This window comes from Staurois parvus, unplaced genomic scaffold (assembly GCF_062004578.1).
Source record: "Staurois parvus isolate SC_StPar_1 unplaced genomic scaffold, SC_StPar_1.0 ptg000080l, whole genome shotgun sequence".
NCBI classification, from domain to species: domain Eukaryota; kingdom Metazoa; phylum Chordata; class Amphibia; order Anura; family Ranidae; genus Staurois; species Staurois parvus.
The window spans coordinates 3870054-3889342 of NW_028317876.1; the positions used below are offsets into that span (position 1 = coordinate 3870054).

At 41.5% G+C, this 19289-nt stretch overlaps 1 protein-coding gene across 8 annotated transcripts in view; it reads left to right on the forward strand.

Moving 5' to 3' along the window:
- The window catches only part of FAT1 (FAT atypical cadherin 1), a 361321-nt gene that overhangs the window by 303155 nt on the left and 38877 nt on the right, over window positions 1-19289 (forward strand). For all 8 annotated transcript variants that reach the window (XR_016311628.1, XM_089669573.1, XM_089669572.1 and 5 more), the window contains 3 exons: window positions 8108-8909; window positions 9010-9135; window positions 13635-13792. Coding sequence is in view for 7 of the 8 variants with exons in the window: in XM_089669573.1 (XP_089525699.1) it covers window positions 8108-8909; window positions 9010-9135; window positions 13635-13792 (1086 nt within the window). In the remaining variant the exon portion in view is untranslated. The remainder of the gene's footprint in view (window positions 1-8107; window positions 8910-9009; window positions 9136-13634; window positions 13793-19289) is intronic.

Genomic DNA, 19289 nt, shown 5'->3' on the forward strand with positions numbered 1-19289 from the left:
ATCTTTGTGTATCACCTGAGGTCAGTCACTTCACTGATTTGGTTATAGGAAGTGGAGAGAAATCTCCCCAATGGGACATAGGTGGCAAAATGAAAATTGACAGGGGTTATAACCCTGCATTACTCTATTCAAAACGGAAAAAAAAAGATTTGCCTTTAGTATTATTTCAACATTTACTTTAATGTAGCAATAAGCATGCAACGGTGCTTGAAATGGTTTCTCATTTTCAACATGTAAAAAGTAGCCAAGCTGATCATTTACAGGACTGCGAATGGCCGTTTCAATGCAGCTAGAGCACTCAGAGCTGCTTGGCCTTATGTAGCTGCTTGTGTCATGCTTGGTATCATAGTATGCTTCTCATATCATGTACATATGCTATTTTGTGAGTAAGCTAGATTAGCAATTGCTTAAAGGCTTTAAGAGTACACCCGTTTTAGTAGGATGTTTATACTATAGCTTTTTCAGCTTCAATCTGCATTTCATAAAATAGCAGCATTCTGCAGTACTTCTATAGTGGTAGCCAGTTTAGACTCAAGGTTTGAGCTGCTTGGTTCACATACTGTATTTGAGCTATGGTGCTTACATGCAAATATATAATATGATATGATATCTGATATTATATTTGCCAAGGCTGATTTTCATTTCCAGCCAAGCTTTGACTGATTATAACTAGAGGAAACCCTTAACCACAGGTAAACAGCTAAATACAGAGTTGAAACACATAAATGTGAACTGTCTTCAGAGAATTTGCTTAATCTCTGTGTATCGCCTGAGGCCAGTCACTTCAGTGGATACATGTAAGGGTTCAGAACCACTTTAAAGGATAAGTTCACCTTTGGGAACAGGTTACATGTTTCACCATTTTTTTGGGTGGAACATGTAACATGTTCCCACTGCTGCAACCGCTGCCCCTTTTACCCCCCCTCAGGTGTCACTATTTACGAAAACAATCACAGCCATGTGTTGCTCTGCCCATCCAGCCACATCATTCATTTACAGAATTCTGTGAATGGAAAACTACAAGTACTAATAGCCTTTGAGGCTATCGGCTTGTAGCTGTTGAGCACCGTGGTAGTTTATTGTCACTTCCTATCCACACAGATACAGAAAAGTCTGCAGGAGTCCTGCATGGCACCCGCAATCTGCTGATAACAGGTGCAATGCTTTCTAGGCTCCAAGTAAAAAAACCTGGAAAATTATGTGCATTTATTATTTTTTTTGATAAAATATGAACTTATCCTTTAGGTGCCCAATTTAGCAATCCTAGATTCTAGACTTACCTGCCAAGAGACAGTCCAAAAACAACTATGCTCCAAGGTAGCATGGTTCAGAACTCCCCAGGGGTTTAGAGTTTGCTGACAAACAACACCCACTATTAACTGCTAGAACCCCCCAATATTAACCTCTTTCTACTTAACCTAACAGTGACCATTAAAGGGATGACAGCCTGTACAAACGTAGACATACCTTCAGTCCAGGACTATCTGAAAACATATTCCCCAGAAACTGCTTTCATTTTTATTCACGCTCTATTTCTCACTTTTCAAAAGATTTAGTCATATCACAGTTATATAGAAGCTAGGTACAATATTTATTTTCAAATATACATGTTATGACTGTGAAACCTCTAATTATAATGCGATAAGTAGTTTATTTACAGTAAATGGGTTGTACAGGCTTCGCCTGCCATAAAACCAGATTAATAAGAAAGTGGAGATATGCAGGACTGTAGGAAAATTGGAATTACCAAGGCTGGAATATAATCAGCATCACAAAAAGTAGAACCTAAACAATCTTTATGGTAAATAAGTTGTAGGTAATATGAATCGATTGTATTGATTACTGTTAAAGCTGAACTCCAGGCAGATATAAAAAAGCCATTGAATCTAAATCCTAGAACTAGCATAAATCCATTAATTTGGCCTGATATTGTGCAGAGCAGCACTCAAACTGTATGAGGGAGGGACAGCAGTCTGAAGCAGAGCTCTTTTCCTTTGCTCAGTGCTGTAAGTCAACTTTCTGAACATACTTCCAGAGTTATGACCTCCCCAGTGTGCTGTTTTTCCTTCACTGTCCAATGACAGACTGGGGGCAGTAGTTATGCCATCTCAATCTGAAGACCTGCTGAATATACATTCAGTACAAACTCTTTGGCAGTATTTCTTCTGTGTATATAACAATTTGTCTGAAATTAAGGTTTATAAATGTCTTATGGGTTGCATGTTGCCCAACATCATTCAACCAGCTTCCTGTGAGCTCGGGGAATCAAGGTCTCACTCACTGCGGTATGTCACAGATTAGCAGTCCAAAGATACAGGGCTTCCCTGCTAGGAGACAGTCCAGAGTCATCCATGGATCTTAGCATGGTTCAGAGCCTCCCAGGCATTCAGAACTTATAAGCAGCTCTCATATGCTCAAACTCCTATTTTGAGCTGCCAGATTCTTTAATACCCCTCCTGCTCCATCTAATTTCACAGTGACCCTTAAAACACAGTTTGTGATGGAGTACATTATTGTATTTATGGATTACATTTCATTCTGCCTTGTTCATTGTGTTAACGTATTCGCTATAACAGAAGATCTTACATTATTGTGTGTTGTGTTAAGGCAGCCTTTTCATTTTAAATGGACAGCCAACTCACCAAAACTTACAAATAAAACCTACATGTAGCATTTTTTCCCATGCACCACACCACAGTGCAGGGTAAGTGCACCACACCACAGTGCAGGGTAAGTGCACCACACCACAGTGCATCAAAGCTACATTACCTTAGGTCGGGTTCACACCAGTGTGCTGCTGTTTGAGTGCAGTGCTGTAAGGGCATAGGTAATATCTCTCATCGCACACCGTGCAAAGGGTTATAGCAGCTCCATCCAAGTCACCTCTCCAAAGATTTCCACCCCACCCTGGGGCTTAAACATGAAGGTCCTCCATGCTTGAAACCTGGGGGTGGGGCGAAATGTGTTTGGGTGTATGGCTTGAAGGCTTGGATGAAGCTTGCTGAGGCTGCTCTCATCCTTATGGCATATGGCTTTGCATGGTGTGCTGTGACAGATATTTCCTGTGCCTTTACACTATGTTAGGGCATGGGTGTGGACTGGATGGAAGACTCCTATCCAGTCCACACCCACAATGGGATCCACTGAACAGGGCTTTGAAAGTTTGAGTGGAGACCCAAAGCTTCTTTCAGGTTCACATTGGGTGCAGCACTATTGTTTTGTGTTTTACATGTGGTTTTAGGTGCGCTCCCATTGACTTCTATTAGACTGTGTGCTTTCATGAAAGTCTTGGATGTTGCATCTTTAATGCACTTTCGCATGGTCTAATAGAAATCAATGGACTTAAAACCGTATGCAAACCGTACATACAATCGCACTGTACCCAAACTGCAGCCCACCAGTGTGAAGTCTTAGTGTATCGGAGTGTATATAAAATGAATGGAACTGCATGTTTATTAACATGTGTTTTGGTAACCCAAAATAGCTCATCAAGTGTACATGGGCCGAAAGGAAACATTATTATTAATATTATACAGGATGGGTAGCACTTCTGCCTGGCAGCACTAGGGTCATTGGTTCGAATCCCAACCATGGCACCAACTGCCCGGAGTTTGCATGTTCTCCCTATGGCTGTGTAGGTTTCCTTCGAGTATTGCAGTTTCCTCCCACACTCCAGAGACATGCTGGTAGGTTAATTGGCTCCTGTCTAAATTGGCCCTAGTATGTGTAGGAATAAATGTGAGTTGGGGACCTTAGACTGAACACTCCTTAACCCCCAGTTCACATACAGTATATGCGGCCGTGTGGGCCGCGTTTTGCACGGGCACAAGCCCATTCAGTTTTATGGACTCCCGTGCCCGTGACACGCAGTGAAGAAGTCCCTGCACTTCTTTGGAAAACGCAGCCCGCACGGGAACCTCGGTTCCCAGTATGGTTGCATTTTCCAGTGCGGGCGGCTTGCCATTAGAACTAATCGTACCCTGCCTGCGGGTCTGCATTTCTCTGTGCAGGTGGTGCGGCTGCATGGATTTTTGTGCGGATCCGCAGCGGCACCACCCACACAGATGTGAACCTAGGGTAAGGGTTAGGGACAGATGTGAATGTGCAAAAAAAAATATATATATATTTTATAAAAAATATATATTTTATTAAAAAATTTTTTTTAATAAAACATATATATATGTAAAGCGCTGCAGAAAATTGAAGACGCTATATAAGTACCTGTAGTAAATGATAAATATAGTGCCAACAGTTTGTGCAGCACTTTACAACATGAGGGCAGACAGTACCGTTACAATGCAATTCAATACAGGAGGGATCAGAGGGCCCTGTTCATTAGAGCTTACATTCTAAAGGGAGAGTCAAGTGATACACTGTAAGGCATTGGGGTAGCTTTGGTTCTCTTTTTGTAGTTTCAAGGTATGTGTCAGCGGGTCTGCTTGTAGATCTGGGGTATTGCATAGCTGTCAGTAAATACTGTATGATTTGTATTGTACTTTGGAGAAGAGTTCTCAAAGATTACTGTGGTGTCTGCACTGTAGTAATACTGATCCTGGACTGAAAACTGATGCCTAGGCAATTTACGCTCACTTAATTAAGCCTAATACTGTTGTGAAGCACTTCCTGTTGTTTTATATAAAAGAGAATCTAACACCAAGTGCACAGAAGACCCATTATTCTATTCTTAATTTCCTCTGACCCCGTGAATTCTTTCCATACTAGTAATCTCGGATTGTCGCCAGAAAATATTTGTTTCCAATGGTAAGATTTGATTATGCCTCCTACAACATGATGTACTGCTCAAACCCATTTAATTCTGACACCAGCTTATTAAAAGATAACAGCTGCTTTTATTACTTGAAGAAGGTAAATTTATAGATACATTTTCTGCACATGGATGATATTTTGATAGCCGACAGAGGTTAATTTGCATCTTGGTGTATCTGATATAAAACCTGCAGATTGTGAAATGTTGCAGGTAGGAAGTGTTCTGCTATTAAGAATCTTTATAGTGTACCCATGGCTGGACTCACTTGTGTTTTTCAAGTATGCTTTACTGCCACCTACTGGTAAAGAGCGCAGTCATACACTTTAACTGAAGCTTGATTGGAATATGTTATCGTATGTTTTGGGTAAGCCCTCTCGTTTATATTGTGCATTCTGTCATATATCATAAAGGCATATTTTTATGCCATAGAAAAGAAGTATATTTACACATCTGAGTTCCAGATGTTAACCATAAAATAAACATGACATCCCATGATCGTCAATATTTAAAAAAAATAATAGGGTTGATTTACTAAAACTGGAGAGGCAAAATCTGGTGCAGCTGTTATTTTTGTAGCCAATCAGCTTCTACCTTCAGCTTGTTCAGTTAAGCGTTGACAAAAAAACCTGGAAGCTGATTGGTTTCTCTGCAGAGCTGCACCAGATTTTGCAATCTGCAGTTTTAGTAAATCACCCCAGAGTGTTTTAGGACCTATACATGTATAAAATGCATTCCATCCTTGGACGTGGGGGGTTTCTGTAGTTCCTAGTGCAAATTATTCTTATTATGATATGATTCTTACTATTAGAATAGCAGTATGAGCCATCATTACAGTCCCCGGGACACCTACAAGTCAGGTTTAATAAGCCAGTTTAAAGTGAATTGTATGAATCTCTGAATTGCTCACCTGAAACAGTGCTTATATTCAGATTTAATGAGACCAGGAATGACCTAATAAAAAGGATTACAAAGCATATACCTTTATGGGAATGTGATTAAAGCTGCTGTTCTCTGACTGTCAGAAGCAGTATGTGGTTTGGGGATCGTAGAACAGCCTACCCATAATCTGATTGCAATTTCCTGTGTTTAACTTTAATTATTCCACATAATAGTGGTGGACAACTTACTTAACATAGTCAGTCTAGGTGTGGCACCTGACATCAACAAATGGCCATATATAATTTTCAGTGTACCTAGAAATATAAGAAACAGTCAAGGACTGAAAATACCATAGTAGATTTGTTTAGACTTGATGCTTAGGGGCAGTAAAAACATGCAGTTGATCTATGTGTTTACAGCATCCCCTTAAGCTGAAAAAGCAGCATATAAGTGTGTTCACGTGCTGTGGATGTAGCAAACATTATCTCCCCTGTTGTGTTTGGTGGCCAGTAGCACCAATAACTTGACCTAATAAAGCAAATGGGGCTGTGCTGTAAACATGCCATCTCCTCACCTCCTGTCAAACACCTCTGAAAAGTGTATCACTTATCAGAGGTGTGGCACTCTTGCTGCACAACTAAACATAGCCTACGACTGAAGACAGGCTACAGAGGTGATTGGAGACTTGGAGCATACTGCAGGAGAATGGGAGACTTGGAGCATGCTGCAGGAGAATGGGAGACTTGGAGCATGCTGCAGGAGAATGGGAGACTTGGAGCATGCTGCAGGAGAATGGGAGACTTGGAGCATGCTGCAGGAGAATGGGAGACTTGGAGCATGCTGCAGTAGAATGGGAGACTTGGAGCATGCTGCAGGAGAATGGGAGACTTGGAGCATGCTGCAGGAGAATGGGAGACTTGGAGCATGCTGCAGGAGAATGGGAGACTTGGAGCATGCTGCAGGAGAATGGGAGACTTGGAGCATGCTGCAGTAGAATGGGAGACTTGGAGCATGCTGCAGGAGAATGGGAGACTTGGAGCATGCTGCAGGAGAATGGGAGACTTGGAGCATGCTGCAGGAGAATGGGAGACTTGGAGCATGCTGCAGGAGAATGGGAGACTTGGAGCATGCTGCAGGAGAATGAGAGACTTGGAGCATGCTGCCAGAGAATGGGAGACTTGGAGCATGCTGCAGAAGAATGGGAGATTTGGAGCATGCTGCAGAAGAATGGGAGACTTGAAGCATGCTGCAGGAGAATGAGAGACTTGGAGCATGCTGCAGGAGAATGGGAGACTTGGAGCATGCTGCAGGAGAATGAGAGACTTGGAGCATGCTGCCAGAGAATGGGAGACTTGGAGCATGCTGCAGAAGAATGGGAGATTTGGAGCATGCTGCAGAAGAATGGGAGACTTGAAGCATGCTGCAGGAGAATGAGAGACTTGGAGCATGCTGCAGGAGAATGGGAGACTTGGAGCATGCTACAGGAGAATGGGAGACTTGGAGAGTGCTGCAGGAGAATGGGAGGTTTTGTAGCATGGGAGACTTGGAGCATGCTGCAGGAGAATGGGAGGTTTGGAGCATGCCACAGGAGAAATGGAAGACTTGGAGCATGCCACAGGAGAATGAGAGACTTGTAGCATGCCTTAGGAGAATGGGAGATTTGGATCATGCTGCAGGAGAATGAGAGACCTGGAGAATGCTGCAGGAAAATGGGAGCATGCTGCAGGGCCTGTTACAAGAGATTGCTACAACTCACTGTCATTACAGTCCATGTACAATTCAGTGCTCTATACTGTCCCCTTAAAAACTGATTAAAGCTGCCTATATACTGCTGAAAATTGAACTATCGGGTGGTCCTGTCGCACACCTGGCTTGACAAATGCCTATTGAGAAATGAGCTGGTTGGAAAATTATCAGCCAATCAGATATAACTTTTCAGGTATTCAGCAGCTGTGGGTCCTGCTGGCTGCAGTATACAATAGCTGATGGGGGAAGCCTCAATCCATGCTGTTTATCATGGATGAGGGAAACTATTAAACTCTTTGCAGGTATGGCTAGCTTTCTTGATGTTCCTTTCAGCAAGGTTTCAAGACAAAAAAACACATAAATGGACAAAAAAATCTTATAGCTATTAGAAACCAATTTAATTAATATTTTCCTTCACTGTTCCTGAGTAATGAATTGCGAGGAAAACTTTGACTACCGGCTGGGGCCAGTGATTACCAAAGCGCAAGTTACACACTAGGGTCTTATAACACAGTTAGTAGAAGGTTTTTACTTTCTGTAGGATTTAAGTTTTCATTTTATTACTGTAGCTAAACCCCATCCTTCTAGTTGGGTTTCTTCAGTATAGTTTGCAAACAGACATAAGCTGGTATTCCCCTGTAATGTATAAATAGCATATTTTTCTTGCCTCTTGCTGGAAAACACACTTTTTCATGTTTCTTTTTTTTCCTCCAGGTGGCAGATAATGGGAAGCCACAGCTGTCATCGGTGACAAACATTGACATACGAGTGATTGAAGAGAGCATCTACCCTCCAGCCATTTTACCACTTGAAATATACATCACAACATTCGGAGAGGAGTACTCTGGGGGTGTGATTGGAAAGATTCATGCCACGGACCAGGATGTTTATGATACACTCATGTACAGCCTGGATTCCAAAGTGGAAAATATGTTTTCCGTTTCAAGCGCAGGGGGGAAACTGATAGCACACAGGCGATTGGATGTTGGCCAATATCTGTTAAACGTCAGTGTTAACGATGGAATGTTTACAACCTCAGCAGATATTACTGTTCATATCAAACAGATAACCCAGGAGATGCTAAATCACAGTATAACCTTCCGCTTTTCCAACCTTTCTCCGGAGGAATTTATTGGAGATTACTGGCGCAATTTTCAGAGAACGTTAAAAAATATTTTGGGAGGGCGCAAGATTGATGTCCAGATTCTTAGCCTGCAACCCTCTGACCCACCTGCTAGCCTGGACGTCCTCCTGGCTGTAGATAAACCAGGCAGTACACGCTTTGTTCCAAAACTCCTTATCCAAAAGATAAATGCTTCTGTAGCTGAGATCGAAGACTTCAGTGGGGTTAAAATCCTTGAGGTCTTCCATAAACTCTGTGCTGATGTGGATTGTCCCCTCAGGTTTTGTGATGAGAAGATCTCTGTAGATGAGAATGTCATGTCAACGCACAGCACAGCAAGGCTTAGCTTTGTGACTCCAAGACACCTGCGGAAATCTGTCTGCTTGTGCAAAGGTAAGAAACTCTGCTGAACAGGACAAAGTGGCTGCAAGCTTCTTTGTATGTGTGTATAAACTGTGCCTACAATGTTAATGTCATGGTTCTTATTTAACAGGAGGGAAATGTCCCATTATGAACAGTGTTTGCGAAGGAAACCCATGCCCAGAGGGTATGGAATGTGTTGTAGATGCAAATGAAGAGAAGTACAACTGTGTCTGCTCAGATGATCGACAATGCAATGGTAAGACATTCCTGCTTGATGATTTGTATACTATAATAGTATTTTTTATACCACATTGGAACTCCACCTGAAATCGTAAACTTTAAAAACCAAATTAGAATATGTAGGTATTATATTATCTGCTACTGAAGTCAGAGGCGCAACACTAAAGTGAGCAGTGAGGGGAAGAAATCATCAGAGGAACTTTAGAATGACAGGAATTCACAATGGACTTCTGGTTACAAGTATAATTTATTTATTTATGGTACTTATATAGCGCCATCAATTTATGCAGCACTTTACATATTTATTGTACATTCACATCAGTCCCTAACCCTCAAGGGGTGTACAATCTAAGGCCCTAACTCACATTCATACATACACATACTAGGGACAAATTAGACAGGAGCCAATGAGCCAACCAGCATGTCTTTGGACTGTGGGAGGAAACCGGAGTACCCGGAGCAAACCCACGCAGGCACAGGGAGAACAGGTAGGTGGTGCCGTGGTTGGGATTTGAACCGACGACCCTAGTACTGCCAGGCAGAAGTGCTAACCATTTAGCCACTGTGCTGCCCAAGTACTTACTGCTTTGGGACAGGGCACAGCATCCTGAATAGTTAGTTTAATAGTTTAAATCTATATCTGCTCAACCAAAAACTTGTAATAGTCTATATATATATATATATATATATATATATATATATATAAACAAACCCCAAGCTTTAGATGATGAGCAAAAACACAAAGCATCAGGCCCCGTTCAGACCCTGCACAGCGGGAACAATTGGTCCCACTTGCAATTTCTAAAGCACTATTTACTTGCAGAAAAATGTGTTGCGCATAGAGCAGCCATTTCACTTCAATGGGTTGCCCTATGCACATTTGCCACCCAAAAGAAGCTCCTTCCCCTTTGTGGGTGACAAACTTAGCCCAATTTTTGCCAATTTTGTGGGTGCCAAACTTAGGCACATTTGATACAATACTGTTGCGCAACAATTGCAGTAGATTCACACCGCATTTGGGGTGCCATCAAGACGAATGGCACACAAAAGCGCATTGCGCGTTCTTCTGTGTTTTAGAATTATCTTTGATTCTGCTCACGATTTTAAATCACCTTTTGAACAGGACCTTAAAGGATAAGTTCACAGTTTGCCAAAAAATAATAAATGCACATTTTTTTGCAGGTAAAGATATGTGCATTTATTATTTTTTATTTTGGGAGTCTGTAATGCATTGATTGCTGGTGTCATGCAGGTCTCCTGCAGACCTGTCAGTATATCTGCTTGCTATACTGACAGTAGGAATCAATGAGTTACCACAGCGCTTACAGTTCTGTGGTAGTTCATCGAGAACTACAAGCTGACAGCCGCTGAGGCTGTCGGGCTTGTAGTTTTCTCATTCACAGAGGACTGTGAATGAGTGATGCAGCCGGGCAGCCGGAGCTCTGTACAGCCACGTTTTTTTTTTTTTAAATTTGAGTGTGTAACGTGTAAAATATTATGAAAGGTGAACTTAATAAATGTATAAAGACTGTGTCTCATTCTATTTAATTATATTTCAACATTGCATCAGATAAACTATCATAACATAACACAGCACAAAACACTAAAAATCATGTAAAAACCAGCTTCCCTACCTGGAATGCCTATATGTTCATATTCAATCAATCATGTAAAAAGTGATAACAAAAATCTGCTCTAGTCCCAATATTGCAAATCAGTCAGTGGTAATCGAAAACCATGAGCCATGTAACAACTGGGTGTGAGAGTGCAAATAAGTATTTTGAATTTGAAGATGTAAAGTTGGATCACTGCTTTGTTTAACAGTGTAGAGAGAAAATTGGTACTTGTCTGAGTGATCTGTGTCTATTCCACATCTATGATACAAAGTTGACTTATAAGCTCCTCTCTCCAGTGACAAGGCTGGTGCTGTAGCTAGCACCAAATTGCCTGGTTGGACCACCAGCTATAAGATCAGTAGCTTTGACATTGAGCTCAAATACACATAATGAACGCAATTAACCAGGCTCCTTCTACTGGGCTCCAGTCATCCAAAATCAGATGCAATGGAACATACCGGAATGGGGACATGCCAGGCCTCCAATCCCTGGCATGTTTCCTCCCTATAGGGACTTCTTCAGAGGGAATGTGACCTGAAGGCACACGCAGTACTCACCCTTTACCTAAACTGGTGTTTGTAGGTTGGGGTGGTGTTTCTTTAACAGGCATCACAATTTTGTTTCAATCTGTATTTCTGTGGTACAGAAGGCTCTGCTAATTATTTTAAAGCAGAACCCAGCCAAAAATTACAATATAGAAAAAAAATATAAGTAATTTTTTTCAAGGATTAAATAACAAAACAAAGGTTTGCATCAATATTAAGCTCTGACCTTGAGATTTTCCTCTAAAGTACCCTTGCAAGATCATCATCATCATTCAGTCTATTTCCTCAGAGCCCAGGTCATCCTGGATCCACCCCAGCCTGTTGCTAGACAGTGAAAGGAGAAGCATCACAGTGACTTTCACTCTGCACTCTCCCTATTATCATAATTTTGGTCAGCACATGAACCATTTGGCTCCTTGTGCTGCTTCTTCCTCTCACACTCCAGACCAGCTTATGTAGTACCTGTTTATCTGCAGCCAACTCTTCTCTACAGCTATCCAAAGTTCAGAATTTACACAGCATTTGTGAGCTTTAGAAGGCAGGGGGTGGGGCTCTGATTTCAAACACTGCACTGCATAGAGCACAGAGTTGAGTGTAATCTGAGACCTCAGTGGTGGGAATGGACACACCCCTCTATGTAGTCTCATAGGGAAACATGCACAGCTGAGGTTGTCAGTCACCTGCTGTGTGCTGGAGGAGTGGGGGGCTGTTTGGTGTTGGCATAGACTGTCAGTAGTGACTCATGCGGATAGCAGAGGAATGAGATAGGAGACAGAAATCACACATGCTGTTTTTGGGACAGAGGCAAGTACACGCTATAGAAGGATATGCTTTGTTAATTTTTCATTTCAGAGGTTTACAGTCACTTTAACATATTAGGTTATTGAAATATTTTTAAATCTACAGTCCTCATTACAAAATGGCATCTAGTAATCCAGCCATGTCCTTGTTCACTCACCACCTGCTATGAGGTGACAACACACCGTTTGTTAATTGCTCTTCTGTGTTATCACCTCATCCTATTTGCTTCCAAAAGAGTATACTGAATAGGTGGACAGTTATCTCAAAATGTGAGAACTACTATATGGCAAATGGCACTATATTAAAGGAGAAGTACAACCAAAGCTCTTTTGGGGATCACAATAGTGCAGTTTCTTCTGCATTCCTGTGACCGGTTTTTAGCTAAGGTCCGCTGTCAGCTGACATCACTCAGCTGGTCCAGGCTGGGGAAAGATTCTGACTTTAAAGTTGGGATCCATCCCAGAATCTGGAGCGACACCTGACTCAGCCTCTCAGCAAAGCGCTGAGAGCCTGAGCCAGCCGCTCCCTACCCTTCTACAACCCAGCACTCCAGTGAGTGCTGAGGGGGCTGAGCAGAGGGTGGTGACTGACAGCGGAGGGGAGAACTCAGCGATCATGTGATTGCTGAGTTCTCACCCTTAGAGCCGGCGGGGGACAGATTCAGCATCGGACCGATGCTGCATCCACCTAGGTAAGTATCAGTAAGGAAAGAAAAGCCCTACTTCTCTTTTAAACCTATTGATCTACTACTAAATCTCTGAAATCCGTGGCAATGATTGTATATTATGGAAATGCAGTCATTAAATACCTAGTCTTGCAATAAGGAGAATTTCAGAACCTGGCAGCCTAGAATTAGTTCTGCTTGTAAGCAATGAATTAGCACTAGTATATGTCATCGTTGATGCGATGACCAGTCAGTTCCTGCTCCCTCTCCTTAGTTGGGACGCACTCAGATTGATAGTAGGAAGCATGATACTGAGACCTCATGCCTGAGCACTCCTGAACAATAATTAAAGACTGAGCAATCACTAGCCACAGGCAATCTTGGCTGTCATTCCGGTAGAGGCCTGGCTACATCAGTGACCCGGTCCATCTCTGTTCTTGCATTCCCTTCATAAATAAACCCTTTTCTTGGCCAGTGATCTTAGTGATTAGCCTAAGGGAAGATGTTTGGGAATTCATTGAGTTTCTCATGCGGTTGACTTAAATTGGGCAATTATTCTGGGGAGTGTAGCTCAAGCGGCGCTCTACTGTATATGTTATTTTGGTGTAATACAGTTGAGCAGAACATGAACAGTACTGTGTTCTTTCTCTCCATAGTGACACATTTGTTGGCCATATGTTACTCTGAGGGGGAGATCCATTTACATGAAGATAATGCAAATGATGTTGGCTCTTTTATTTTACTGTACATATGATTGATGTGTTATCTTTGAGAGAAGCCTGTGGGGGTTTATACAATGATTCATGTTTTATTTCCTTCAGTAAATTGTAAATATATGTCCACCAAATATAAGTCTCTTTGCTCAAATATATTCCTGTTTATTTTGAAGTTGGTTCATCTGTAACATTCAGTGGGAACAGCTACATCAAATACCGGTTGTTGGAAAATGAAAACAAGGAAGAAATGAAGCTGACGATGAAGCTAAGGACATACTCTGCACACGCTGTGGTCATGTATGCCAGAGGAACAGACTACAGCATTCTTGAGGTGTGTTGAATATATTGTGGCTTCTGAGATCAAAGATGACTGTCTCTGGAGTTTTATTCTGGTTTTCCAGAGTTGTTGTTTTAGTGTGGGGCTTTCTGCTGCCATACGTCTGACCCCTAACTTATTTTAAACCCTTCACCTCACACCAATAGTTAACTATACCCTGTCTTGAACCCTGATACATAGTTTACATGTAACAGTTAATCTAATCCCTAAGATTTAAAAATAATCTTTAAAATTTAACCTAGCCCCAAGCACCTATTCTGTAAAGTGACACTAATCTCTAGTTTTAAAAAAAATTTCATTCAAGTTTGACTCAAAAATGTCCCTTCTATTGCTCTTAGCCTGCTCCAAATCTCCAAATTAATTTTCATTTTGATGTGTGTTCAGACTTCCTGTTAGAAGATGGCTACGTTTATTCTCCATGGTCCCACTGTATTAAGAAATGTAGCCACCCTCTCTTGCTCGTTCCAGAGTTGTACTTCAATGCAACCACGTGCATTGCATCAACTGTGGGGTTTTACTGCCCCCCCAACCTCACATGTTAACCCTTTGGTGCCAACCACCTCCCTGCCCTTTTACGGGTTCTAAAAGCTGGGAGGTGGAGACGGGCCTTTGGGTTATGTGACCGCTGTGATTGGCTCTCAAGTATGCATCAGGAGCTTCCCAATCACCACCGGCTACCATGCTGTGAGCGTGTAGGGAGCGCCACAGTAAGTAGTTTAAACAAGGCCGCTTATATGCTAAGGCCCACCCACCGAGCAATCGCATATATATGTGTGGCCAGCGTCAAGAGTTTAATAAGTCCTAACAAGTAATTTAATGAAAAATAGATTACAGGGCCAGTAAGTGGTGGATGTGTATGAATTATTTGTCTGCTTATTTGCTGAAGTCCCACCCCTCAATCGAAAACACTGCAATAAAGTTAAAAAAGAAAACGGCAAAAAAAGAAGCTAATAGGTATACTTATGCCCAAGGCACCTAATCAAGGATAATGTCAATATTTCCAGCGAGATCTTGAGAATGGTGAGTACCGGAAATGTCATGAGATGCTGCTTCAGCACAGTGAAGGAGCATCTTCTTGTGAGGTTTGGGCTACCCAGCATTCCCCAGGATCCTGCCAGATCTATGGCGAGATCACCCGCTGCAGAATAGAAGCTGGGGTAAGGTAAGTACATATATTTACAAACCTTTTAGTGTTTTGGAATGGGAGATCTTGCTTTCTTTGGAGTGCACTTTCCACTTTACCTAGCATTAAATGAAAACAGAACTGTATCTAGAAAGAAAAAAAACTCAGTCAATTATAAAGATATTCTTCTATTTCCAAACTGTTTGTTTTTTTGTCCACAGAGCTGCCTGATTGTGTAGACAGTGTTATACTCTGTTTCCCGCATACTGAGTTCAGCATCTCATTGGTCACAGTTGCCCGCATCTCATCCTGATTACATTGTATCTGTAGGAAATCACACATATGCACAGTTCCCATTTGTTTGCTGCTCTATGCTGCTTGTGTTGCCATGGTAGGGCTAAAAAGCTTGCATCGCAAGAGGGATGGACACTGAGAAGAGCTCATTCTGGCATATCAGTAAATGCAAGCACAAATAGATAATCTACACAAGCTTTTCTTCTCCTGCCAAACAGGCTGGTATTCCACTGCAACTAAATACAGGTCCGTGGGTTGATGGATGACAGAATACATTTCAAGCGGTATTAAACCCAAAAACAAATATTTCATATATTCCTGCTTAACTGTCCTTAGATGTGGTGGCTGCAGTTGTTTTCATTTTGTACACTTTTTAATTTCACCTAGTGATCTGGTCAGTAAGTCTTTTATTTTTTAACTCTCTTTAACAGACCAAACTGTCCAGCAAAAGTGTCAGTTAGAGGGTTGAGACAAACCATTTAACACTGATGGTGGTGAGCTTTTATTTGTTTATATAAACACTTTATCCTAAAAAAAAAAAACCTGTTGCTTTAACAGTAAAATGTTAGCTGGAGTTCAAATGTAATTTCTTAGTTAAGTTTATCTAAAATTGTTTGAACATTTAACACTACTCTCTCCCCTGATGCTGATATCCAAGGGTGTCACCATTTATTTTCCAGTGGAGTGAATACTGGCCAGAATACCAGGGGAAAAAAGTTTTAAAAAATTATTTATCCACAAAATATAAAGATTGTAAGCTGCAATATCACATTTTTGTTATAGGGTTTCATACCTCTTTAAGATGTTTTACTTTTTGAGGATAATTTACCACTCAAACCCATAAGACTATGTACGTACTTGACTGGTGCCAGAAAGGATCAGCTCTGAAACCTCAGAGCCACTGAATTTTGCAGGCTTGGCATGGATAGCAGATCGTTTAGTTTAAAGTCTTTCATTGGGGACATTTTTTCAAAAGGCAGACTCTAATTGGCTGAGGGCCATGGTTATTTTTTTCATGGGCTTCCTTTTTTAAACACCATAAAAGACATAGATTTACAAAAAGATGATGTGGCTTGTTGTCACCCAAAGCTAAACATACTTTTCAAAAATCCAGAGAGGTGACGAGTGGTTTTATACACCGTATGACGGGGAAAGAAATTTTCCATATTTATAGCTTAACTAAAGCTTGAGCAAAATTGCATCTCTTCAGAGAGAGAAGTCATTTATTCTGTTGTGGTCTCATTAGAGCGGATGGTTTGCTTTGCTTAGAGAAAAGACTTTATTTTGTGAGAACCTTAATGGGAACTGAAATACTCAAAGGAAACTTTGTACAATATATAAACCCCTGTATCCAGTTAGAGGCCACATAGGATTTTTTTAAGATATGTACTTGAACAAAACTTCCTCCACATCAAATTTGTATAATAAGTTATTACGTAATTTCATGTCTAGTCTTAGGTTTGGTTTGCATTTAGCTTTTCTAAACGAAAGAGAAGACATCTGGGAAATCAAACTAGTTTTAGGCCCCATGTACAGTCAGTGTTTAGCCCTGGTGAATTAGTTTCTGGCTATTAACTGCAGGTGGGGGGCACAGATGTGCCATCCAGCCCCACTGTTGGCAGCCTATAAAACTCTATGAGAGGTTGACAGCTGCAGCAGCTGGTTGGTACACCTAGTGGTATGAACATTTAGTGCAGTATGCACCCAGGGAAGAATGTCCAGAAAGCAGACTTTTTGTGTTACAGGCATTTGTCCCTTAGTACATACCGCCTTAGACGGACGTGCTGTTATATGCGCAGTCTAGCGGTAGCAGCTGTCAAACTCTCATAGAGTTTCACAGGGTTCCAGTAGCTAGGCTGGACGGCACTCTTGTGCCCTCCACCAGCAGCTAAATGCTAGAGCCCTCTGCATTGGGGCTAAACACCCAGAGTGAGTGGACCTTGTGCCTCCCAGATTACATATACCTGTACTTAGATGTTTAATTTCTTTTACATTTGTTTACATATGTTTACATGCATTTAGGTGCAACAAAGCTGGGTTTTACATTCACAGGTGTCTTCAGGAATAAATATATATATTTGTAATACTCTATGGGAGAATACAAGGAAGAGGCTGCTCTGCTATAAGAACAGTTTATTTTTTTTAGACATCTTTGATCTCAACAGTGTATCAGGATAAAGCAATCGAAAGAATTGGTAGAAAAGTGTTACTTTGTCTCATGGGTAACATAGTTAAAGAAGGCACTTGTCCATCAAAGTTCAGTGTCTTGGAAATCTTTTCAGGTTGGTCAAGAAAAATCTAATGTAAAACATTTGGCAACTCTGGGAAATTTTGCCAGATTAAGTTCCTGGATTGGATTATTTCTGTAACCTTTTTTAGTATAATCATTTCAAGTCCAGCAAACTACTTTTTTTTAACAAAATATCTTATTGATTTGTCATTACTTCTTCATTTGGTATAACATTCCACATGTTCCCAAAAAGAAATTCTATTATGTGCTTGACTTTAAAGCTTCTCCAGATTTCTAGTGTTCTTGCAGAGTACAATCCAAAACTGTACTCCTGTCTGTAAAATATGAACATACAATTGATTAAAAGGAGTGGTGATGCCATACTTGTTATATGTGTTGTTATTCTTTTTCTTATACCACCCCAATTTTTTTTATTTTGCTTTTGCTGCTGTTATTTGCCATTGAGTGGTATTGCTTAGCTCCCTATTAATCACCATTTCAAAATCCTACATCAGCTCCATATTCTATGTAGTGTGTAGGGGAAACGCTGGTATAGCCTAGGCATGTGAACTTACATTTTTCATCATTAAATTCTGCCATTTAATTCCCCATATAGCCATTTTCTTAAGTTCTTTCCATTTGTAACTGCCTTTGTCTTTCATTCTTTCACCAGTACATACACACATACACTATATTGCCAAAAGTATTGGGACACCTTCCTTTACACGCACATGAACTTTAATGGCACCCCAGTCTTAGTCCACAGGGTTCAATTTTGAGTTGGCCCACCCTTTGCAGCTACAACAGATTCAGCTCTTCTAGGAAGGCTATCCACAAGGTTTAGGAGTGTGTCTATGGGAATTTTTTTACCATTTTTCCAGTAGCGCATTTGTGAGGTCAGGCACTGATGTCGGACGAGAAGGCCTGGCTCGCAGTCTCCACTCTAATTCATCCCAAAGGAGTTCTATTGGTTGAGGTCAGGACTCTGTGCAGGCCAGTCAAGTTCCTCCACCCCAAACTTGCTCATTCATGTCTTTATGGACCATGCTTTGTGCACTGGTGCGCAGTCATATTGGAACCGGAAGGGGCCATCCCCAAAGTGTTCCCACAGGTTGGGAGCATGACATTGTCCAAAATGTCTTAAGAGTTTCCTTCCCTGGAACTAAGTAGCCAAGCCCAACCCCTGAAAAACAACCCCAAATCATAATCCCCCCTCCACCAAACCTACACTTGGCACAATGCAGTCAGGCAAGTACTGTTCTCCTGGCAACCACCAATCCCATACATGTCCATCGGATTGCCAGACAGAGAAGCGTGAATTGTCACTCCGGAGAACCCGTCTCCCCTGCTCTCGAGTCCATGGCGGCGTGCTTTACACCACTGCATCCGGCACTTTGCCTTGCACTTGGTGATGTAAGGCTTGGATGCAGCTGCTCGGCCATGGAAACCCATTCCATGAAGCTCTCTACGCACTGTTGTGCTAATCTAAAGGACATATGAAGTTTGGAAGTCTTTAGCTATTGACTCTGCAAAGTTGAAGACTAGTGCGTACTGTGCGCACATACTGACCCCGCTCTACCATTTTACATGGCCTACCACTTGGTGGCTGAGTTGCTGTTGTTCCCAGTTGCTTTCACTTTGGTATAATACCACTAACAGTTATATTTAGTACCAAATTTCACGGATGGACTTACTGCACAGGTATCAACTTATCATGGTACACCGTTTGAATTCACTGAGCTACTGAGAGCAACCCATTCTTTCACAAATGTTTGTAGAAGCAGTCTGCATGCCTAGGTGCTTGATTTTATACACCTGTGACCATGGAGGTGATTGGAAAACCT